The sequence below is a fragment of the Antennarius striatus genome, chromosome 7 (genome assembly GCF_040054535.1).
Source record: "Antennarius striatus isolate MH-2024 chromosome 7, ASM4005453v1, whole genome shotgun sequence".
Classification (NCBI taxonomy): Eukaryota; Metazoa; Chordata; class Actinopteri; order Lophiiformes; family Antennariidae; genus Antennarius; species Antennarius striatus.
This window is the reverse complement of record NC_090782.1, coordinates 19,909,441-19,935,401: the sequence shown is the minus strand read 5'-3', so window position 1 is coordinate 19,935,401 and position 25,961 is coordinate 19,909,441. Positions and strand designations below refer to the sequence as shown.

General features: G+C 39.1%; 2 protein-coding genes across 4 annotated transcripts in view; both read left to right on the top strand.

Moving 5' to 3' along the window:
• Positions 1-25,961, top strand: part of rabgap1l (RAB GTPase activating protein 1-like) — an 85,112-nt gene that overhangs the window by 25,480 nt on the left and 33,671 nt on the right. The gene's annotated exons all lie outside the window — the stretch shown is intronic.
• gpr52 (G protein-coupled receptor 52) lies at positions 7,520-9,010 on the top strand. Its single transcript, XM_068320272.1, has one exon. The coding sequence runs from the start codon at positions 7,520-7,522 to the stop codon at positions 8,636-8,638; it is 1,119 nt and encodes a 372-aa protein (XP_068176373.1). The 3' UTR covers positions 8,639-9,010.

Sequence of the window (25,961 nt, the reverse complement as noted above, 5' to 3'; positions counted from 1 at the left end):
AACAGGCCACAATCAAAAACCTGATCAATCATGAGAGATTTGTCACATTACAACCAGTGGATAGCAGCCGCACCAGACACCGAATCTGTCCCTGCCTTTTAATCATTTTCAAAAGGTAAACTGTACACAGGTCTTTTATTGTTAGCAGCCTAAACCACACTTGATGCTGTTCAATCAGCTTTTTGATGAGCCACGCCTTTCTAATGGATCAACTTTGTGTTGAATAGTGCTGGGGACATAACTCCCATTACAACATCTGGGGCATTGTATTGTGTGATAAAGTGGCACAATTATCATGTCATTCAGTCCCCATCTTGATATGCTACACCTCTCAGGTAGATGGATTATCTCCACAAAGGCAAATGCTTGCTAAGACAGATTTAAGCAAATTTGACTGATCGGAGTCTTTTGTGTGCATATTCAACGTCTTCTATCTTTTACTTCAGCTGATAAAAAATAGGAGCAGGAACTATTGTCTTTTGATATTTTTGTCAAGTATATTTACATTTTCTACATGGAAAATGTCTAAATTTGATGCTCATATTTGCAGCACTGTCACCGGCTAACTGAACATGTTGTATGTGTGTATGGAGAGATTCACATTATGCACATACATAAACAAATTTCTCTGCCTCCCTTGTGGCTTTAAGGTCTGCTGTCATTCATGGATGAAAAAAAATCCATCGCCCGTCTAAAGTCTTGTCAATCACAGCCTCTCACACAAAGACGTGCACACATGCATACTTCCCACTATCCCATCCTGCTCCATAGTATCTGTGTGGACCAGCTGCACTGCATGGCCGCAAGACAGGCGAGCAACACCGCTTCCCTTCTCTCCTCCTAACAATATAGGTCTATTCACGGCAAGCCTCACATCATGGCTCTGTGTGTGCAGCCCTTCAGCTTCCATTCAAATATGCACAGCAGAAACTCAGTAGTCATCACAAAAAAAGATGCATTTTGCTCCTCTGCTTCAGGGAAATCCGTGCCTGGAGAAAAATTACCAATTTCTGGGCAGTGTTTTCCCGAGTCTCAGAATTTTGATTGTAGATGGAAATTAGCAGGTAAATCCAAAGTTTTATACACTCCTTGACAAAAATGTGATTTAAAATCACTCTTATTCAGACAACTTAATTGATTAAGATGTTACACGACACGTGTCGCTGTTTCAGTGCCAGCCCATTCATCAATTGTTTGGGATCAATGTCCCTGACCAGTTTGGCTTTGATATGCATCTATATATGCTGCATGAGTTTATAAGCTCGTGAATGAGCAGGTGCATGGAAATAACATAGAAAGAATCACACTGAAAACAGGACTTTTTTGTGTGTTTACTGATATGTTGTCTGACTGTGTACTTTCTTTTTTTTGGGGTTGGGGGCATAAACGTAATTGGAATTAAGAATGATTCTGATTTGCAAAATGTAGGTATTGTTAAAGTCATTAGAAATAAAATAATAAATACAACAACAATTTCACTCTTCAAGCGCTATGCGGCTACACAGAAAGTCCTGATGCTTTGTCCCTTTGTAGGTCATCAAGCCTGACAGTAAATATAAATATTTAATACACACAGTAACCCGCTGTACATGACTGTGTAATATGAAACTTCACATTTAAGTAGGAGAAAATAAAAATCTGATTAAGAGCAATTACACATAATGAATGAAGAACAGAAAAAAATAAAAAAGATGAAGTCTTCATTATTTTTTTTGTTTTTTTATTGTCTATTTTTTTGCCTCTGCTAAGTAAAAGAATGATTAATTTTGAGGAAATGAGTGTATAATAATTACAATAAGGTTGTTTTTTATTGCTCCAGTTGTGCTGCCATACAGTAGTGAGTGTATCCACTGTGCACATTAGCATAGCCTCCTAGCCATGCTGACACTGATATGACAGCTTGGATTAAGGAGATCCACCCCACGGAATCTTCTGTGGTCACAACACTTCCACGTTTCCATCACACTGACTGTACCCTTGCGGCTAGAATAGTGCTCTGCTGCTGCTGCTTCTTCCTCACTGCCAACCAGCCTGTGTAATTGAATTCAGCAAACTCAAATGCATGAACAATGTAGATAACACATTTTTTCCAAGGTGTCATGTGACTTTTAGAAAGTATGTTTTTCCAGAAGTTATTTGGAGATTTGATGATTTATTTACAGATATAGGATAAAGCAGTAATTTATCATTTTTTAATACAGTAAAATAAAATCCATTTCAGGTGAAAGCACAAATGTTTCGTGTTTACATTCAGTCTTTACAGATGACAGAGGAGACCCACATTACATTGCCCTGACCTACATCGTGCAAGGACAGCACAAGCAACAGAATAATGAATATAAATATCTGAGGATGAGCGGTCAAACGGGTTTTCACATATGTGGTAGGAGATTAAATGAAGATGAAAAATGTCTTTGACTTTCAGATCATTTTTACTGTTGAGCTGGAGCAGGGGCAGCGTACACACTGCTGACATTATGCTTGAGGCTAATATGCTAGAGATATTTCTCTGTTTAGGGTGCTGAACATGAATTGTTTCTTGACTTCTAATGGGTTTGGTGATGTAGGATCATGGTTTCATTTTTGGCAAACAGCGTTAATCTTTAACATCTCCATTTCGATTACAGTTTTTATGACATGGAAGTATTCTTTTGTGCCTTCAGCCACTGGGACAAAGCTTTGCCCTCTGTTGATAAGAATAATCACTGACTAGCTTGTACAGTGGTATGAAAAAGTTTGGGCACCCCTGATCATTTTCAAGATTTTCTTTTATAAATCATTGGTTGTTCAGATCAGCAATTTCATTTAACTGAAAGTTAAACCTTTTCATACGCCTGTATCTAATAAGCTGGTTTAGTCTTGGTCTGTTGGTGGCGCTTGTGCCTAGTGAATATTTGCATTCAGGCAGTGAACCAACATTAATCTTTCTCACTTACCCATCCCTCCATATCCAAACCCTCACTCTCTTGGAAATAGATGGTTGTCAGTGTTCAGAGGTAGAGAAACAAATACATTTCCATTTCAACACTCTTGCAAATGAAATGACCTGAAATTCCTTCATAACCAATCTTAGAAAAACATCTTGTAAACCAGCAACCCTGTCAAAGATTCTCGCATGCATGCACCCATAAATTAGAACGGCTTTCAAAATAATGTTACACAATCTAATGAGTCTCTAGTCTGATGATACTGAAGAGACATTAGACACATTTGGCAAAACATCCCACTAGCACTTGCATAAAAATTACCATTAGAGTGCCAATCAGCATCCGCTAGTCATTTGGATTCCGAAACAAGTATTATAATATCCTAACTGGAGGAACGCCACCTCCTTCTCATGTACATTAAATCACATTCTTATATAATGGCGTCAGTTTTCTATTTTCATAAATTTTGTTGCATATAATTTCTTTTACTCTTGTTTTTCACCTGCTTCTCTGTAACTTTAATCCAAGGTCCTATGTAGTTTCCTTCTCTAAGTTATAAACAGTATAATGTCTTTCAGCAAAAACTTGAGTACTGGCTGTCCCTTCAGAATCAAAAGTTAAGACCCAACTGACCACTGTATGCTTTTCAATGTCTGACAGGTTTTGAAATAACTTTGTTTTTTTCTTTACACAAACTTGCTCACCTTGTCAAGGATTTCCTTGAAAATGGTTGTTAAACTCCTGCCTTCGTACTTATAGTTGTGTAGTTGCGGTTTATAAGCTAGTCAATTTAACACTTTTTATTGTAGATGTTAACTCCCCACTTATACTAATGCATCACTGCGGAGAATGGAACCAGCAGGGGCTCAGGGGTGGAGGAGGGTGGGATGCTGGGAAGCAGTGAAAGGTGAATCAGCCTCCACCTTTGTTTCCAAGTGGCCCCGCTGGCTTTGTTTTGGAGCAGAATGAATTATTAACAGTGGCCTTCTGGTCTTGTTTTTCATCATTGTCCACTTCCAAAGGTAAAGAGTTCTGTGCTGAGAGATCTCCAATGACTGGCTCATTGCATTGTGACAGCAGAACTTTCACAGAACTTTTTTGTTTCTTCAATTTGTGTCTTCTTTCTTAACCTTCTTTCATGCTGTCCTTTTGATTGAGTGTATCATTATTGTATATATATTTTTCCATTCAACAAGCACAATGTCTTAAATCTTAAAGTGATATTCCACTTCACTTTAAAGGCTAATTCTCCATCTACTTTTTCATATTCACTAATGGAACCTCAAGTGCATTGTTCAGTTGCATTTGTCTTGTTAATGTAATGATCTAACAACAGTAACAAAGGGTGAAGCTGACTCCTTATTGTCAGGAGCTCGGGAACATCTGTGCAGCAATGATGCTGTTCAATCAGCTCCTTGATGAGCCACACTTCCACATCAATGGTGTCACTTTGTGTTGAAGAGTGGTGGAGACATAAGCTTACTTGCAATCTGTGGCATTGTGATAAAAGTGGTTTTGAGACAAGCCTTTTATTGTGACCATACCAGCGCACACCAGTATAGCTATCATTTTTATTTAGTGTCTTGATGTGCTCCACCCATCAAATGGACTGTCTTTATCAATGGCAATTGGAATAAGGCTTTACTTCAGCTTGTCAAAAATAGAAACCAAACAAAAGTGTTGGTTTTGTGTTTTATTATGTATCTAATGAATTTTCATTCACTCATTGGTTTGAATAGTCTCATATTAAAAGATGGTATACCAAAAAATGTGTTGGCACTATTCCACTTATTTCTGTGTAATATTCTTATGACATAGTACTGCTTCCTCAAGGTCACCCAGTAAGATCTTGGTTCAGCCCTTGTATGTCCCTGTTTTTTTTTCTTAATCAAAACACTCCTCTGTTCCTGGAAGAGGCCAGGTGCACTATCGTTTTCTAAAGGAAGCATTTTTCCATCCAACTTGTAGTATGCCACTCCTCATAGTATCAACAGTATGAAAAGAAAACACAGATGTTGGCAGTTTGTTTTATTGTAAGATTCTCTTTTGCAGTCATAGCTTGATAGTGTCTTCCATCCATCCTTTATATTCAGCTAATTCACTGTCACTTGATCCCCTTTATCATTTTCTGGCCAGAAGATGCTCCCAACTCTCCAAAATGCTTGGCAACTGTTACTAAGGACCTTCTGTCCAGAATAACCTGGTAGAGCCGACCTAATTAAGTAGAGGAATTATTTGATTTGATTTTGCTGTTCAGGATGTTTTGCAGGCTTATGGAGGCATCCTATACATATTTATAATGCATTTTAAATACTAGCTCTTCTTGCTTCTCCCGAAAGAGAAAAAAGCATCATAAGTATCTCTTAAAAATATAATTTTTTTGTTTTTTTAACGTGGTATTTCATTTCATGCTTTATTTTTAATACTGCTATTTTGTATGGATGCCTTTAATAGACCTTGATCTAGATACATTTATGGAAATGGGAGATTGAAATGATGATGGAGGGATTTGGGGTATTGTTTTAGTTAATAGATATTAGACTTTGAGAGATAAGTAATACGTAAATAGAAAATCTATTCAGATTTACCTCTTCGAGAAAGCTAGTGTGAGGATAACGTGGTATGGAGCCTCAGGTGCAGCTGTGATGGGAGGAGGCGGGACAATGAGCGAGAGGCTAAGAGAGAGAGAAAGAGGCTGGGTTCATGCGTGTGGAAAGAGAGAGACTGAGTGTGCAAGCTAGAGAGATTGTGTAGAGAGGGAGGGAGGGAGGTGTAAGCCAGTCACAGCATCTCCTTCTCACTGCACCAGGGCTGAGGGACTCTTCCTCCCCTTGCTGTCTCGCTGCAGATTCAACTCATATTCATCAGCTCAGTCATCTTTTTTTTCTGTTTTTTTACTTGCTGCTTCCGAAGATGCAATACATTCATCTCTTTCTATATGACAAGATCTAAGGATTTATTTATTAAAATGTGGGTTGTTGAGTTTCATGGAATTGAAACGGGGACGTTTGCAGAGGACACGGCTTAAAACTGCGACTCTGACTGGGACTTGGTTGTTTCTTTATGTTGCTAGAGCGGATCCTTTGTTTCACTGCCGGTGTGATCAAGACGACTCTGAGAGAGGAGTTGTAGGACCAATACCTCTACAACTAAAGAGAGCACATATTTCAAAGGACTAAAGCAAATTAGAAAATATATGGTAACATGAAACACTTGAGAAGTTGCTAAGCTTTTTCTGCCTGTGCTTCAGAATGTCACAACAAAAATTCAAGCAACACGCTTATGGGAATTAGCAGTTTGGTTTCTCTGCAAGTGTCTGGCACAGGATTGCTGAGGAGTCGAAGTGAGTGGAGCCCTGAGTTATTCAGCTGGCCTCTCATAGCTCCAAGAGAGTCCTTTCACCTGCCTGCACAGGAGTCTGACATTCAACACTATCATCAGCTTCTGGACTTCACTTTGTTTTTTATTGGCAACTTGCAGTCCAGAACATTGAGAGGCAAGTTTGCAAATTTTGCTTTCAAGTTTAAGTCACTTTAATGGCAGAACTCATCCAGACATTTTGACGCACTTGGGTTTTTCCTCATTCTGCCAAGAGATGTCTTGTAAACACATTTTCCCTCAGCGCAATGTGTGCTGAGAGAGCTGTGACATTATCTCCTGCGGAGATCCCCATGTTGTTCTAGCCTGTGTCTGTGTTTTGATTCAGACAATAGCTGAGCATACATGGGCTCCAGACACTGACCGGAGGACCACCAAAATAAAGGAAGCCTGCAGTTACATAGTAGCACCAACGCACAGTAAAACTTTGGATTGAATTGAAAGGTTGACGAATGGAAATGGATGGAATATTCTTCCCCGAACTTTGGTATACATCAAGAGAGACTCTGAAGACATCTTTTTCTCCTTCCTATAAGCAATGATTGCCTTAAATGTATATTTTAAAAGATAATGATACTCACTCTGTTCTTCAAGGAAGTAGGAGCCATATTCTGCTCACTTATTTGATTTCCTGCAAGGATTGTTCAGGAGAAAACAGTACTTGCTTCATGCTTTAACTTCATTATATGGTTTCCTTCCTGACATCTTCTTTGCTCTCTGCCCTTGTGAAGACAGTCTATGCCCTCGAAATCGTGGTGGCAACCCTCATTAGAATCAGGAGATGGGGCTAAAGACTGGCAGGCCAAGCAGGCTGAAAATGCGCTATTTGGATAGATGCTGACCACAGCAGTAATGTTACCTGTCTTTAAATCTCTTGAAGAAATTCAGCATTTGTCTCTCTACCTTTGACTGTTGCCCACCCACTACTTTACTCACCATGAGTAATTGGAAAAGGAGAGATAAACAGGTTGTCCTACCCACCCAGAGGCTGTATTGATTCCCTCTTGTCAGTGTTCATTTGATTGAGACCCAGCTATGTGAGAGTATGGTGAGGAGAGAGTGATTGTGCAAGAGACTATTGAGCTCCATTAACTGAGGAAGGCTGCTGACATCTGGTGTAGAGCGGGTGGGGGCAGACAGTTCTCCAGTTTCAGGCCAGCTGCCTTATGGGTGGCACGCTACAAACCTGACCCACTTGGATAGCATCCAGAACAATGGACCTATCTGAACTGACAACAGAGTCGGTGCTCACTGCAAACAGCAGCAATGGAGACCTCTTTCCTGGCAGGTCCACCAACCATTCCTGTCCCTTGGGATGGGGGCTAAACAAAGGCCTCGAGACTTGCATCCTTGAGACTGCTGTTATTGTACTACTGACTGTGCTCATTATCGCAGGAAACCTTACTGTTATCTTTGTGTTCCACTGTGCCCCTCTACTACACCACTACACTACCAGCTACTTTATTCAGACTATGGCCTACGCTGACCTATTGGTAGGTCTCAGCTGCCTGGTGCCAACGTTGTCTCTGCTCCACTACCGAGCAGGTGTCCAAGAGCCCATCACATGCCAGATCTTCAGCTATGTCATCTCTGTCCTCAAGAGCGTCTCAATGGCCTGCTTGGCGTGTATCAGTGTAGACCGCTACCTGGCCATCACTAAGCCACTATCTTACAATCAGCTGGTGACACCATGCCGACTACGAGTCTGCATTACCCTAATCTGGACCTACTCAAGCCTGGTTTTCTTGCCTTCTTTCTTTGGGTGGGGTAAGCCAGGTTATCATGGAGATATTTTTGAGTGGTGTGCTCACTCTTGGCCCACCTCTGCCCTCTTTACAGGCTTTGTGGTGTGTTTTCTCTATGCACCTGCTGCACTTGTGGTTTGCTTTACTTATTACCATATCTTTCGCATTTGCCAGCAGCACAATAGGGAAATCAGTGAACGGCGGGCACGTTTCCCCAGCCAGGAGATGGAGGCTGGTGAGGGTGGCGGTAATGGACATCATGGAGGGCATGGACCAGATCGGCGCTATGCAATGGTGCTCTTCCGAATCACCAGTGTTTTCTATATGCTTTGGTTGCCCTACATTATCTACTTCCTGCTGGAGAGCTCCCATGTGCTGGATAGCCCTGCCCTCTCATTCATCACCACTTGGCTGGCCATCAGCAACAGCTTTTGCAACTGTGTCATCTACAGCCTGTCAAATAGTGTGTTCCGCTTGGGCATGCGTAGGCTGTCACAGACGATGTGCTCCTTCAGCCACTGTGCAGCAGATGACAGAGACTTTGGGGAGCCTAAAGCAAGGAAGAGGGCAAACTCATGCTCTATCTGAAGGGATAACTTAGAAGTACAAGGATAATACTGGAATCTAAAAATAGGAATCATGAATCCTAACAAGCTTAACAGCTAGTTAACCTTTAGTTAATTTGGCTAGGCTTAAACAAACAGAAATCAAATTCTGTGACATCAGCCAATCAGCTGATAGCAGTGACATTGCCCTGGTCATAATAAATGTCATCTATTGCATTCCAAGCTTTTTAAGAAAAGGGGGTTGTGTCTAAATAGAAATTTAATGAAAAAGTCTCTCTGCAATGGTATTTATTATATGTTATGTGACTAAACCCTGGATCACATGAAAAGTGGTCTCCCTGTGGTGTGCTTAGCATTTACATTGTCTTATATGTCGTCAGCCAGGTCAGTCACAATGGGAAGACAAAGATGTACTTCATAAATATTTACACAGACATATAAAGTGACCGCACCATTTTCTACCTGTTAGATTTTGTTTGTGGCTGTAAAATGGACGCACTCTATATTCAGTGCCTCCACACTTTCTGTGACTGTCATTTGCAGAGACTGGATACAAAATGTTTCCTAGTGCTCACAAACCTATTTAAAGATATAACAGATATGTGACTTCTAACAGTAGAAGCATACAGTAACAGTAACATTGATGACAGTCTTTATGCTGCTGATAAAAATGATGTAAGGCCTTGACTGTTTTCTTAGAAATAAAGTAGTTTGGATTATTTAGGGTTTAATCAGGTGTTCTCTCACATTTTTTGTATGTTACTGCTTTTTGGCCAATCACTGAGCTGACCATTTATTAATTTTCTTTTCAAACTTTCTGTAAACATTGTACAAAACCCAAGTATAGTACTGTGAAGCTAGTTCTGCAAAACATTTGCAGCAAAGCTTCAAAGCAGGGACTGAGCATTTAACCCTTAAAATACCCAGAAGCAGAATTAAAGATGTTTTCTCTTGAATTAATGTAACTTTCCACAAATTACTTGCTTCGTTTATTATTAGCAAATTTAAATCTGAGCTAATTATTGCTAATTCCTAATTGTTTTAAAAGCCTTAATAAATAGCACCCTTTCCCCAAAATTCTGCAAATGGTCAGGTTGACTCTGAGACCTCTAACATTAAGTTAAATTAAATGCACTAAACTAGCAGTTTAGTGCATTTAATTTAATGTAAAGCATGGCTCTTACGAGCCATTTCTTATGAACAAATGAATCACATGTCTTTTTCCCCTGTAAATGGAGGGTCATATATACATTGGTATGAGAATAAAAGAAATGACCTGATTATGGATTTCACATTATTGTATTAGATGTTGCCAGGTGTTTGGGCACTTGGCTCCAGTGACGCAGTTATCTTTAAAGTTCATAGTGGATTTTATTTCCCTCCTCACTGAGTAGTCTTAGATTAAGGTTATCTGATAGTCTAGAGGTCACTGTCAAGTTTAAACCTATCTGATCTGAAACTACATGTTTAGATGCAATGCAGGTTGAAGGCTCAGTAGTATATCCCTCACTGGTTTGTAAAACTGACTGGGCAGCCCTTACAGTATTACTAGTAACTTGACTCCCTCTCTTTGAGCTGTAGCACATCTATTGCCCATAAAGTACAGACCTGAAAAATCTTAAAGCCTGTCCTACAAATCTATTAATCCGTACTGCAGATCACAAGGAACTGTTAAGTGAAAATAACCATTAGGTAGACTTGTTTTTATTCAATTTTCCCATGTTTATGGCCAGGCAATAGATGATTGCTGAAAAAAAGAGTCATGTATAGGCAGTAAAATGAATCCTTCTTAGACTGTGGACTAGTTAAAGCAGATTGGTAGTTAATACCAAATCTTGCCAAATATTGGCTATTTTATTCTTTTACTGTGCACATTCCAGCTTGATAAATATGAAGACTGTTCCCCCAGTCTGGGGCTTTTGATAAACAAAATACAGATGATTAATGTTGTTCAGGAACCTACAGACTGCCTTTGGTTATGATTCTCCTCCCTTGCAAAGTCATTCCCACCAATTTACTTTCAGCCCTTAATAATTATGGGATGAGTCTCAAAGCATAATTTATGTCACATGATGACATCCATATCCTGTAGCTCCGGACAAATTTCCAGATTTAATGGTCTCATCTGTAGTTTAAGGTTTTCTTGTGGTGTACTGTATGTCCCTGCTGAAAACCAAGTGTCACAGCAAACTCAATCTTTTGATATTGTAACTGCACTCGGTCCTGCTTAACTGTACCCTCAGAATGTCATTCCTTGTTTTAAAGCTGCATGAAGAGACTTTTGACTACAAGGGGCAGAAAAACTCTTAACATGAAGCTTTTAAGCTTGTTAGCCTTAAGCATATTTGCTGTGGTATGTTAGCAAGCGGTTTGCTACTTACACATCCAATGGAAATAGTTATATGGGCATTTAATTCCAGCACCTTTCTGGCCACCTCATGAATGTAAATATAATGTTGTTTTAAAGCCAAGGTTTGGCAGACCAAAGTCACCAACAGAAAGATAGTTGTCTCTTTAGGTTATGTACATCCTGCGATTTCTCAGCAAGCCACTCATATACTTTAGTCGTTGTTGGTTTCACACGAAACAGGTAACCTTTAGGCAATTTGAAATAATCATGTGTGCTAGTGGCTGCCCGTGGTTGATACTGTACGTGCTGCTGCTGTACTGTTTTTGTTTCACAGAAGATAACCATCAGTGAGGTAGAAGCAGCTTTATAAAGCTGCAGTATGGGCTGCTGCTTCTTAATAGGATCATCATCACCCTTCAGCATAATCAGCAGTTGTTGATGCAGTGGTAGAATTAAAAAAAGTATTGCTTGATGCAGCTTAAATGCATTACAGATGGTTTTGTATATGTGCCTCAAGATGTATTTTGTAGGAAAAGAAAAAAAATCGAGACATAATTATAGTCACACAGACATGCTGCTCTTTTTAAAAACATTTTCCAGCAGTGTATGTGAAAACACCCTCTGCATTGTACATTGTTGGCTGTGATTTAAGTCCAGAGAGGGGTTCATTTGAACAACAATGGGCCATGTCATTTATTTGTCTCAGGCCATCTGACTTCCCGCCTTGAAGAGGGTACATGTTCTTCTATCTGGCATCCACATCACATCTGTAAGATAAGAGGAGACAGCTGATTTGTTTGATACGTCCTGTGAATTCCCTTCCAGAGCAATGTGTCTTGGCATACATGAAGAATAACAGTAGGGAACCACTGTCCGTTTTTTTCTCTCCTCATTTTAGACTTGGTCAAATATATTTTTGTCTCGATTTGAGAGAGAAATTTATATGATCCGAATTAGTGCAGTATTATCTTCACAATGTGGTGAAAAAACAACAAAGCAAAGTCCTGTAATCAAGTATAATAAAGTAGTTCATTTTTTTTCTGCATAATGTAAAAGTTTCATACAATACATTTCATACAAGAGGAGAATGCAGTATTTGGTCAGAAGTCGAAAAAGTATTCATTTCTGTGTTGCCGGTTATGTGACAGGTGTATTTTGGCTCAAGGTTTCAAAAATCAAAGAGCTACTGATTAAATACTAAAAGAAAAAGAAAAATTGTTTGTATATGTCTGTATTCCACTCACTGAACTGAAAACATGTGGTAGAAAATCAAAACTGTGTTAAAACAAGTTGTCTTACTTTGAAGTGCTGATTGGGGCTTTTAGTAAAAAAAAAGAGTTATTACAGAGTATTATGTATTTATTGAGTTTGAATCTTTACACAATATACTGTATATGAGTATACTGTATGTAAAGTTTGTGTTGTCTGTTTTTAATCTGCTGTACAGCCAAAAAAAAAAAAAAATCAGGCAGAATATGACACATCCATTTGTGTTGAATCAACTAGGCTGCTGATGTTTTGAGTAGAAAGGCAGAGTGTGTTAAATTACACAGTATCTATTTTTTTATTTTGAAATTTTGTCAAGGTTATTGTTTTATTGTTGTTGCCAACCTAATAAAGGTGAAAATATTAGATATTCACGTTGCTGTTGTTGCTTCTGTGAAATGTGTGTGTTTTTGCAGCTCCCCACCTCTCCTCTGCTGTCCTCTTGTTTCAAAGGAGACTTGATGGGAATGAAGATGTGGGCTTATGACTTTGTCACTGCCAGTTTGAATCTCTAGACCTGGTGGGATCAGTGCAATTATGTAATATCTGCCCTATGTAAACATTTTAGGGTAGAACTTGAGAAACGTTTTGATGTGGTGCAAATTTGTTAATGTCTTACAGTAGCAGTTATTTTGGTACGTAATATGTCTTTGTAGTAATAATTAAAGCTGTGCATCCTATGAAAATAGAGCTGTAGCTACTTTATGGGATTCATGTTTTTGGCGGGGGTGTACTGTTAGGAATATATAACCATCCCAGAACCCTGTCCTGACCTCAATGACAGAAAACTTACAACATACATACTGCAGAAAAAGAAAAAAAAACAACAGTGGGGATTTTAGACATGGAAACAAACAATCCTTTAACTTTCAGGTTTTGTTGCCACTATTTTTATCAGAGCTGACAGATGGCAAATCAGGCAGAACTTGATAGGTAACAATTCTGGTAACCTTTCATGTAGTGAGTTGTATCCTCATTATTGAGCCTTATTCTTTTTTCTTGATCTTAATTTAGCCTTTGACATTCATGCACTCTCCTGGACTGCATGCAGGCTTGGAATCAGTCATAACTCCACCGTCTTCACTAGGGTGGGGATGGTGGGGATGGGTACTCAGAGAAGATAGGAAGTAACAACAGCAAATCATTGAAAGGAAATTGTACAAAGATGGCAGGAAAGGTGAAAATGTTTGGTATACAAGAAGAGCGAGATGATGGAGGTAAAAGAGGAAGAGAAATAAAACTGTTTCACACTGGTAAGTTTCAGTGTGATTGGAAAATGTAAATTCATGCACAAACGACACAGGTTTGTATTTTCACAGTTCTGTGTAGGTTTTTGCTTTGTGGGCATGTCGGGCACATGTGAATCATACTTCATTATATAAGATGTATATAATTATATCTTATATCATAAAGTCTTTGTATGAAGCTCTTAAAGCACATTGTGATTGCAAATTACCATGGCATCAAAAAGTTTGTTCTCCTGAATAAATCACTATTTGAATCAGAAGTTACTGTTCAATCAAGCCATGGTCGGGCTCCCAATTCTGGCCTTCTCAATATTCATGACCAACACTAAATCAGAAATTCCCTTTCATTTCCTCTAATGGCAGGATATGTTGAAATCCTCTGATCCCTTCCTCTTTTCCTTTCCAACCTGCTACTTTCCTCCTCCTCTCTTTCCATCCTGATTGAGAATGGATTATAACATTTAATGAGACTCAAAACCCACGCATGTGAGAAAACCCAATTGCATGCACATGACACACGGATAGGAGCACACGATACACACATATATTACCATGAGTGGAAAACCATCTTTGTGTGGGAGCCTCTAGGGCGGCTGTGGCTCAGGAGGCGGAGTGGTTTTCCACTTATCAAAAGGTCAGTGATTCCATACCCCCTGCAGTCTATATCAGTCTGAGTGTTTTTGTTCGAGATAGCAAAACCCAGATTGCCCTCAAAGTGGTGAGAGTGATCGGTTATCGCTTCTAATGAGCAGGTGACATCTTGTGCGGTTGCCTTTGCCATCACTGTATGAATACATGCAGGTATGGGCGAATGCTGGCTTGAAAGATTTTGTAAGTTTCAAGAAATTGATGCACCGAGGTGTATGATCTGAGCATTTACCTCACATTTCTCCCGTACTTCTGCAGCGACAATGCATTGCAATACAGCCATCGATCATGGAATCACATTATGATGCTGCAGGGGTATATTGCTGAGAGGTTATATGTTCCATCAAAGAAATGATCAGAGATGTCAGTCCCTGTTGTGGACATGAATCCTGTCAAAAAGCCATGTATCAGTAAATGGAACTCTTGCCTCCCCAATCATTGTAGTGTGCCATGGAAAGGAATGGTGGAAAATGCCTAAAATGTGGAATCACTGTAAGTCTTCCACCGCTGCTTTTCAGAGTCGACCATTGGACCCGATGATTGCGCTAAGCCTTGTAGCCATCAGTGACCACTTCACTGAGAGCATTCTTGACTATTTTTTTAAGTGCTTAGACTCTCCCAAATGAGCTCATTGGTTTCACTGGCTTCAAGTAATGTTCAGCACTCCACTCAGTTTGAAAACTCTTATTCTGCAGTTTTTTTTACTTATTTTCCTTTTAGTCTCTCTTGCATAATTGCTCTCATTTTGTCTTGAATATAGCTGACTATGCAACTAAGAAACCGTTTTGTGAAATCCTACCTTGCCCTTGAGCACCATAACAACTCTATGGGCAACAGCAAATATGAAAATCAATTTAGGTCAGGATTGTTATTTGGCTTGTGATGGGACCACATTGGTTATTTTGCTGATTCTGCAACTGAATTGACCTGGAGAGTGAAAAAAAACATCAGTGGTGATAAGATTGATATTATGTTTTTCTAAACTCAGAAATATGAACATAAAAATTGACATAAAACCACATAGCTATTAAATGAAATTCAGAACGTGGTAGAATTTAATCATAGATGCATTCAGGTTTTTCATAGTCCTTTTTATGTTATCCTAAGCCATTGCTGCTTTTCAAAGATCTGTCAAATCCCTTATTTTTATTTGTCTGTCATAACCATCAGAAGATTCAAAAGTTGAATTTTGTTTGTGAAATTACCCTCTTTTTAGATATGTTTCAGTATTTCTAATCTAATTAATAATTATGACTGTGTCATTAGGATTAATCTTGTACCAGGTGCAGATAATAAATGGTAGGGCTTCTGATTTGTGCATTCGCTGCATATACTTACATATTGAGTGACAGAGGCCATATGTTTGCTAAATACACCAGTAAATTTAAAATGTCGACTTGGCTGCACCGTTAGCTGCTCTGGGTTGTCTCTCTCTTTTATTTATGGGGTCCTGAATGGAAGACACTGCGGTAATCATCCAGATATAGTTATTCTGATTGTCCAGTATTAGAACAGAATGAGTTAGACTGGCGCTGTGAATTTCTTACACTGCCAGATGATTACATGGAATTGTCAGGTTCCAACTGTCTAAGAAATGTTTAAGAAATGTTCTTCATGTTTACATGTTTCATTTGAATAAAACCACTAAGTCAAACGAACACTCAGTGCGTAATGCCTTTAATAATGAGAAGCAAAATATTACAAGAAAATATGGATTGACAGCAAACAAATCAGCAGCTGAACTCAGCACTAGTTATTGATTTATTTGAACCCCTGCAATGATCATTAAATCTCTAATTGATAAAATGCCACAGGTGATCTACGGTGCTGCCTCTCCCCTCCACATTTCAAATCTTGCCATTCATCATGGATAGAATCGCTGAATATTTTAGCAGCAGTGATGGTTCACAAATTAGGTCAGAATTTCCATCATTTAAATCCAAAGCAGTTTAATCTAAATCATTATACTGTGGAGTGAAAGGGGAATTGAAAGCTGACCTCACTACAGCAACATTCATTAAAGCATTTATCAATAATGTTTAATTTAATGCAGAAATTCTCAAACAGAAATTCTGTCAATGTAAAAACATAATTATGTACATTTTTTCTTTGTCAGCAACATAAATTTAAAAAAAAATCACATTAACTTGAAAAAACTGTTTTTTCCTCTGTGAAAACCAAGACAAAGGAATTTACTGTCAGTGTTTTTAATGTTTTGTCATATTGTTACGTATGCTTATACAGCTTATTAAATAACAATGAATGACATCCGTCAAACATCCAAGAAAGCTAAATATTGCCAGAACTACTTCAATCTGCTGTCATTATTGCTGATATTAAGCAACATTGGGTTTTTAAATGTATGTTCTATCTATTTTGCATCTTTTCTGATTCAATTTAGGAGTTCTTGTACCATTATATTTGCTCCAGCTATTCATAAAATGACAAGTAAGCAAGCATGTTGGTGGACGAAACCTGTTTTTTTTAATCTATTAACCTCTGTGCAGACCTCAGTTACTGAGTCTCTACCAGCAGATGCACAACCAGCGTCTCAGACTCTTTCTCAGGGCATTTTAGCTAAATTAAATACCATAACACAGTCAAATTACCCCCTTGCCTCCTTAGCATATTTCTTCCTCCCACCTCCTCCCTTTTGCTCTTCCTCTTTATCTCCCCCATTCTTAGGCAGTGTTTCCTATAGTAAGACACCAGTCCTGAGTGTGCTAGGCACTTTTTTAGTAGGGATGGTCCAGCTGCTTGCCTCAGGCCACGGTTGATACAGCTAGCCCTTATCGGTGGCATTTAGCCTCGCTGCTGTTACCAAGGCTAGAGGAAGGGAACAAAGAAATAGCTCTGTTGGGTTTTTGTTGGGCTGTCAGTCTTTCAGTTTGTTGATGGCTAAATTCAGTCAGCAAATGCTAATATGCATAGAAGATGAAAAACTACCATTATTTCTGTAACCATATCAAGTCTCAATACCTACATCAGGCCCACGTCCGTTATTTCTGTCACTTATACCCAGTTTTTATTAGGTAGACATCATGACAGTCTGCTGGAATGCTTAGTTCACAACCTTTTCATCACAAAGAGTGACGTCAATCACAGATGAGGACAAACAAGAACACAAGCTTCAGACTCAACACTATCTGACACTCTTTCTACCTCCAGGACATTCCTAACAAACTCCTCCTTCAAGATAACTCCTACTCCTTCCCTTACTATCTACACCATGATAGAATAACTTGAACCCTGCTCCTAAACTTCTAGCCTTGCTACCTTTCCACCTGGTCTCCTGGACACACAGTATGTCTACCTTTCTCCTCGGCATCATGTCAACCAACTCTCTACCTTTTCCTGTCATAGTTCCAACATTCAACGTCCCTACTCTCAGTCGTATACTCTTGGTGTTCCTCTTCTCTCTCTTTGTGCGAACACACTTTCCTCCTCTCTTTCTTCGACCAGCAGTATTCCAATTTCCACCAGCACCCTGTAGGTGACCAGCGCTGATGGCGGTCATTGTCAACCCGGGCCTCGACTGATCTGGTATGGAAGTCATAGATTTGATTCACAAGTTTGATTTGACAAAAGTTTTTACGTCGGATGGCCTTCCTGACACAAACCTCTGTATTTATCCTGGCTTGGGACCGGCACAAAAAGACACTGTCTTGTGTCCTCTTGCCGCTACATTAAACAACAAGCAAATGTAACAAACAAGCAAATTTATTTTGCCTCCATAAGTAACTTTTTATTCATTCATTAATTTTCCAAACCACTGTATATGCCATAGCCGGTCACGGGGAACTGGAGGCTATCCCAGACGTCTTAGGGCGTGAGGCGGTGCAAACTCCGGGCGCGACGCCAATGCACCGTGGAGCCTCACAAAGACAGACAACCATGCATACTCACACTCACACACTACAGGCAATTTGGACCGGCCAATTAACCTTAAGCGCATGTTTGTGGAGGTGGGAGGAAGCTGGAGAACCCGCAGAGAACCCATGCGGAGAACATGCAAACTCCTCACAGAGCGGGACTCTAACCATGTGTTTTCTCAAACCTGAGTGCTTGTCACAAATTTTGCAGCAAACAAAATGAGAAATTTAGCTTTCTTGCTCTCTGACTGAACACTCTGCTTGTGCTCCCAACTTGGCTTATTGAAATGCAGAACCAGCTGGACCATTAAAATGCCATGACAGCAATACAGAGACAGATGAATTTGCAATCTTCCAGGTGGGCCAACTGCCCCTCCCACCCGCAATCCTCCAGGGAAGTCTCTAGAAACTTACTCGCCAGCAACCAAGGACAAAGGCCTCGGGAACTGATTTTTAATTACCAGGCTGCTGTCCTCTGAATATCATGCCAGTAGATTATGTAGCTGTGTCCCACTGAAATGAAAAGTGTGTGGAGGGCCCAGGTGTTTCAGCAGGGGGAGGGGGGGACTGTGTTATGACCAAATTCACTGTACAGTATTTGGTTTTGAATTTAGTCCCTTTTAGTCTACGAAACACAAAGCATATTTGGTACAAACTCTAGTAATCCATCATTTGGAGAGTTTTTCCAAAAAGATTTGGTGTTTAAATTCTTGCAAATTCTCATGTGTCAAGTTCAGTATGTCGTATTGTTAATAGAAAACAGGGGACAATGTTTAAATTAGATCCAACATTCTGTTATCAGATTAATTCTTTAATCGTATATGTCAAAGAATCGAGTTTCCCTCCACAGATATTAATGGCAGACCTTTAAATGGCCTAGAAAGCATTTTATATTTACCTCTACACGGAAAGGTTTGCTGAATGCACATTTTTGTGAAACCGCTTATCTTCACCACCGCCACCAAATTCCACTGATCAGCAAACAGATCTCACAGATAAATTTAATCTTCCCTGCAGTTAAACAGCTGCTGCATATTCCTTAAATGCCTTGCTCAGAGGCTTGTTTGAGCGGTGTTTAAGTGTTCATATGAAGTAACACAAAAAATAGAGCATCATTGACTCGTATGTAGTCTGTCAGGAAAATCACAGGCATAAAGTAAGTTAAATCAAGCATAGGCGAAAAACAGGACGATGTGATGTCACTGTTTTTTTCCCTATTTATGATCGTTTTTTTAAGCGCAGTTGAGCCAATCTTGCACAGATGTATTTCCGAAAAGTGTCGACTGCAAATTTTTAAGGGTGTGATATCACGCTTTCCTCTTGTTGGTGTGCAAGGACTGTGGGAGGCACTCTCTCACATATGCACCCACAGACATACACCACACATTTACATGATGTACAACTGTCAAATTAAGAAGAAAAGAAACCTACAGAAAATATTTTTACAATTTTCATTCAGGGCCAAATCTCTTCTATTTTTCACAAATGTATAGTTGTCCATCACAGATGTTTGGTTGCATTTGCGACCCCTATGTGACCCGTATTATTAGATATATTATGCCTTCCATGCTTCCCTCCTTCCTTCCTCCTTTTCTGTTTTTTAGGGATTTATATTTGATACTAGGGATTTGTATTTGATACTTGTGATTTACCGGCCTCACTTTGAGGGAGCGGCTGTCTATCTAAAAAAATAAAGGAGCCAGCAAATATTCTGGTTGTCAGTCATTTAGCTTTTCTTGTTTCTCTCTCCCCCTGTGTGACCCTATCTCCCACAAGTCATTTCTCCAACTGTTCATGCATGTCGTCTACATTCTCTTGTTTTTCTTCTTTGGCCCCATTTTTGTACCTGTGTTTTGTCGTGTGTCTTATGTGGTGTTGTAGAATGTGGAAATGTGTTTTTATTTTACCGAGAATGACAACATCCTTCACTGAAGCATCAATTTTCTCAAAATAGTGTTGTGCCTTTGTGGAGCATCACTGAGGGGAACTACAGTCGTGCTGTAACACACCATCCTGCTAGTTCATCACACCCTCTGTTGTCCAACATGACCCATAATGCCCCATTAATACTGAAACCAGGCTCAGATGGCACAGTACTTGCTTTTGTTTTCCATCAGAGGGAACATTTTTGAGGTGAACTGAATTTATCCAATTGATCCTCCGCTCCTCCGGGTTGAGAAAGGGGAGAAAAGGTGCCTTCTGACTGAGCTTAGAATCAATACTTTGGGTTGACTGTGTATGGAGACGAGTAACACTTAAATTATAGTGTAATGATTTCTTTCATCAGTATTAAGACTGTGCAACTCGAACAACCTGCTTCAGGGAGCATTTAATCCACCTTTGAGAATTTGATCAGTGTATTTGAATGAGTTTCAGTGGAATGATGCATATTACTTTCTCAAAACATTTTAAACCTGAAATAGTAAGATCCAGGGAAGAAAAACTGAATAGATAGAAAAGGATCTAAAAGAACTAAATTTTAAGTGACAAATATTAGCTTCAATATATAATGGGCTTCTTCTTTTAGAAGATGCCACCTGTTGTTGTTTTTTTAAATATTTGAAAGACTGCCAAAAAAATTGGTGAATTTTTGCCCAAACCGTCTAAAATAAGAAACCAAAAAGGAGGCAAAGAATAATAATAATTAGGTAATGATAATCAAATAATTAAATATCTTATATTTCATAGTTCTTATAATAATAATGCTATAGCCATCAAGCAATCATGCATTGATTTGCAACAATACCGCAGTAATCTGATATACTCAGAGATTCTGAGGGCATAAGGATGCTAATTTAAATAATGTGGCTTTTGTTTAGTCATTTTCTCCCGAGTAGATCGCAGTCAATTTTCTCAGGTATGTTTTGGAAATGTGTTTATGTGATAGAAAAAACAAGACAAGTCTGTTTTATTGACTGTTTTAACAGCGGCGCTATCAAACTCAGATGAACTTGTTTCTCCTAAAGCAATTGTTCCAGCTATGGGCTGGCTGATCTTATCTAGTGATTACTGTTTCCCTACAAGTGGCAGTTTGCTGGAGTTGTTAAGTAAAACATTGAGGTTCTGTGACTAGCTATTCTCCCTCTGTAATTATTGTCTGACTTTGCACCCAGCAATCTTTCTTCATGGCTGCCTCCGTTGTTTCAGCACCGGCAGCATCCTCCCTGATTAGTTGGCTTGTCACTTCAGGACACAGTGGGCTCTGAGTGTTCAGCTGTCTCAACCTGGTGCGTTTAGCTCCAGCCTCATCTGTTTAGCAAAGTCAGCCTTCCTTTCTGTAGCTCACCAGCCATCACCAGTGGGTCCCATCCTTACCTTGGAGTTACATAACACTGTCAAAAGAGATGGGTAACTCTGTGCTCGCTGCCCTCTTCCAAGAATCTACGTTTACATTTTAGATCTTAAATGATTAGCTAACATTCTGATGTAGAGGAGGAGCATGTGGTAGCAGCTGGGTGGCTCATTGGCTCATTTTGACAGTATGTAGTGGCATTGATGGACAAAAATTACACACATATCCATCGCAAAAGCTGACACACAAATGACTCAGCACAGTTTTCTTGCCTTATTTCATCTTATGTTTCGCAATATAAAAAATAGCACCAAGACTAATGAACAGAGAAACCCCCTCGTACTTTAACTTATCTCTCCTTGGTAGTCACTGGATCATACAAATCCTGCAATTACAAATTTCCATTTTTATGAAACTTTTTAAACTTGTGTAAATTCAATTATTAATTTGTATTGAAGTTTTTAAATTTTCATCCTTCTCGTAGTGGCTGTATATCTGAACCTCGATGTTCAATGGACTAAATATCAAGTACCTTGAAAAATGCGAACTTTTGCCCACCTCCCCCTCCCTTTTTAGTAATGGACCGACCAATCACTGGTTTTGTATCCCAGTCTTCTCCAGCTGGAGTGCCAATATTGTTAATGCACCAAAGTCTTCCAGACGGAAACCTTAACCTGTCTACCTAATTAGTATAGCATGACAAGACTTTACCGAGGTCACCAGTGTCATCTGGAGCTATGGCTCTTCGGCCCCCTGGTTTCATCTTTCGTACCTGAGACAAACAGAAGCTTCAGAGTCTAATAGCCATCAAAGTAAACAATAAATGGACTAAGGGTTTAAATGGTCAGCTGTAGGAGGTCACGTGAAATGACTCACCATATCAAGTCAGCTGTATCAACTTATAAATGAACAAGGCAGTCAGAGACTGCAGCGTCCCGCAACATCATCACATTTTAGTGCCTCTGGCTTCCTGAAAATGTTGCTTTTTGTTTTGTGATTTTATCTCATCAGTTTCCCGAGTAACTAAAAGGGTATAAAAGTGAACATTTGACCTTGACGTAGTTTTTCAAGGTCATAAATATTCACACTGGTTGTCACTCATTGTTGTGTAAGTACGTATATAAGTATGTGTGCCATTTTCAGGCAGTAAACTATCATTTCATCTATTTTTGTCTGGTTTGTTTGTTGCACACAACATAAAAATCTGAAAATCATCACATTCTAATGTCAAATTTGATTTATGATATTTCATATCTGGAAAAAAAACATTAAAGCTTCACATTTAAATATCTTAAACTGCTATTTTTAAGTATTTTTCCATTATAAATGTTTTTACCATTCATTTGTCATAACTGCTTATGATTTATTTCCTGGCATTTGACAAAGGACTTGTTTCAACATTACTTATTTTGCTATTTCTCTTGCATTTTCTCTTTCTTTTGTGTAAAATATTGTGACTTGCATTTGTGACAGAATGCGATGTATAAAGAAGCTCAGCTTTTCAAAATGCAGTCTCTGAATGCCAGATTATTTCTATCACCTTTGAATGACTACAGCCTAAAACAACCCTAAAAACGTATTTATGAACATATTTGAACTACAAGGTTCGCTTTTTACAGAATATAATTTAATACACCGTTGACCTTACATTTGTTTGAGTTACACAAAACACAACAACAAACCCTGTGCAGCATGTAAGGCATGGGAGAGGATGTGCTAGAAATAAGCCATAAATGGACACGCGAGTGTTGGCTGCATGACTGCAGTGTGATTTTAGTTGCAGAAGGAAAACTTCAACCTGTTGCAGAGTTCACGAGTCAGGCCAGTGTGTTGAGATGAAGTCCCGGTTTTAGACATATCATCAGTTTGGTTTTATTTTTAGCTACATACATTAAGTAGCTTACCTTTTGGTGAGGTCTGAGTAATGGTCTGTCTGCCCACTGGACCCCCCAAGCTACAATTAGAGGAAGCCTCTTATCCCTCGTCTTCCCGTCAGTATACCTACTGTCTTTATCGCTCGTCTTTTGGATTCTATCTCAATCTGTCTCTGTGCTGTCCTCTTTGATCTGTTTCTCTCTTCCCTCCCTGCTATGCTTGTCCTTCTTCTACCCACTGCTTCTCCATGTATTCCTGTCTCTTTTTCTGCCTTCAGTCAGTCAGTTTAAAAGCCACCGGGGGATAAATCCAATGGGGACACACAAGAATAAAGAATATACACACACACACACAGACACATGCACGCACGCGCACAAACACACACACACACACACACACACACACACGTTGGATTCAGAATGATGAGAAAAAGTGTTGTAATCCCCCCTGCATGCACTAAAGCTTTTTTTTTTTAAATCTCTCTTTTTAAATCAACTCATTTCCTTACATTCGTACAAAGGTGAGAGGGGAAGTGTAACATTATGCTGATACCTGTGCTGTTAATGACTTTGTGAAGTGTAGTGCTTTTTAGATAGAGAGAATATAATTATCCACCCTGTTACCAGTTTTATAAATCATCACCCTCAAATTGCCACCCACTTTTTTTTTACTGCAGCTAAAAAAACAACACACATCTAAGAAGATTACCTGGAGTCAAGAATAGCCTGGTATTTTCTTTAGATATGATGCTGCTGGTCCGACCATGGCCTTATCTCGGCTCCAGATCCTCTGCCCTTGCTCCTGTCTGGCAATGGAACAAACGCACAAAAGCCTTGTGGATCTCCTGACTGTCTGTTCCTATGGCAGCAGTAAAAAGATATTGAGGCTGAAGACCCTTTGGATGATGGTGATTGTGGTGATGATGCTGAGCTCATTGTTGTGCTCTCTGTCCCAACGTCCACTTCTCTCTCTAGCTTCAGAGGATGATTAGCTGGAGGTGCCTTATGGTGCTGCATTCCCTGCTGGAGCCATGACAGGAAGTGTAAACATCTGGAATCACCCCGTTGAGACTATAGCGTCTGTTAGCTAAGTCCTTGATATAACCTCATCGCTTTGCTGCTTTCAAAGTGTTTGGTTTGACAGGTGGTATTTGAAAGAATGAGTGGGTTTGGCCTGATTAAAACTACTACATGCAAATTTTTCATGCAGGGATCAAACTTATGGAGTCTATTGATTGGGATGTATATTCATAGAACATCATTAGGTTCACTATTGAACTGGGTTGTTGTGATGGTGAACTGATGCTCTGGCTTCTGCAGGTTCTTCTGAATATCTGAGCCTCCCTGCAGAGATCAAAGAGAGCTACCAGTTTCAGCATACATCCATACATCCATTTAAAAAGAATCTTAAGTTATCCATCTGTCCTCCTCACATCTTAGTCTCTTTTATACTTGCATGTGCATGATCTACATGTAATACTGTATATCAGACACGAAGCAGCTAATAAACTGGTTATCAGCCAGGTTTGTTCAGCATAGCATCGTGCCAGAACGGGATCTGGCACCTCCCACATTGGGACTGGCACCTGTTTAATTTCAGCCATCACCACCTTTGTCACTATCTAAATCTGTACATCAAATGTGTTCTGTTAATTTTTTTTAAATTTCCAATTGAATTAAGACAGGATAACAGAAACAGAGAGTGGATCTCAGATTTTGAGATTTTGAGTGATTATTGATCATGTACGTGGTCAAAAATGGTCTAGACAAAAACAATTTATCCCTATATAAACCCAGAACATTTTCACTTTCCAGATGATCATGTTTTTAAGAAGCAAATTGCTTAATTACCATTTTTCTTTCCTGTGAAATATGAAAATTATCTTGAAAAAGTGATAAACCACAACCTGTGGATCTTGTGGGTTTTTACCATGGGTTGGGCAGGTTAACATGAATCACAAAGGACACCTTAGTGTCAAATGGGTGGGTCAGTAAAAAAAAAGTATGTAGAAGCATGTAAACAGGATTTCATTTAGTGAAGGATTCATTTTTTGTGGGAAAAAAAAAGTTTGTGAAACGGTTTGGGTGCAGATGCACAAGTGGCATCATTTTAAAAAAATCTTTAGCAATGCAGATTTCTTATGAGGGTTGTGAAAATGTGCTCAAAGCTTAGCAGGACCCTTGAACAATTTTGACACTAGAAGATAATATAGAGGAAGAGACAATGCACAAAGACATAGTGAAAATATATGAGAAGAAAGATAAAAGATATTTGAAAAAAATACTAGCAAAAGGAAATAAGGAGGAGAAATTGAAGGAGAAGTGATTCAAGCCAAAAAGGAAAGTGATTAAGCAGTGGATGTCCTCATGCCACTTTTGGGGTGTTTTCTGAGTAATGAGGCTGTTAATTAGGAGAGGCATGCATGGTTTATTAAATCAAAGTGTTTACAACTTTCACTGTCAAACAGATTTTTAATGGTCTTTGCTGATGTTGCCATGGTAATTAAAATGTAATAAGTGCATTTCTGATTCATGGACTAACTCATAAAATGTTATGCATTAATCAGCAGCTTATTATAGCAATGGTTTTACTCAACGAGTAATTAATTTAACTTTTCTTGAATGGCTGTCCTGTACTCTCTATTCTCTTTTAAATAGCAAATAAAGGGTACTGAGTAAGTAGTCAGTGTTAGACATTACCTGACATGACTTCAAAAATTACAATAATTCATCAAATTGCTTTTATCCGGCAAACAGATTGCCATTTTACAATTAAAGAAACGTAAAGTATAAATA

Bases quoted from the DNA above. Each gene is read 5' to 3' on its own strand.
- gpr52 (XM_068320272.1), top strand. From the start codon at position 7,520: ATGGACCTATCTGAACTGACAACAGAGTCGGTGCTCACTGCAAACAGC.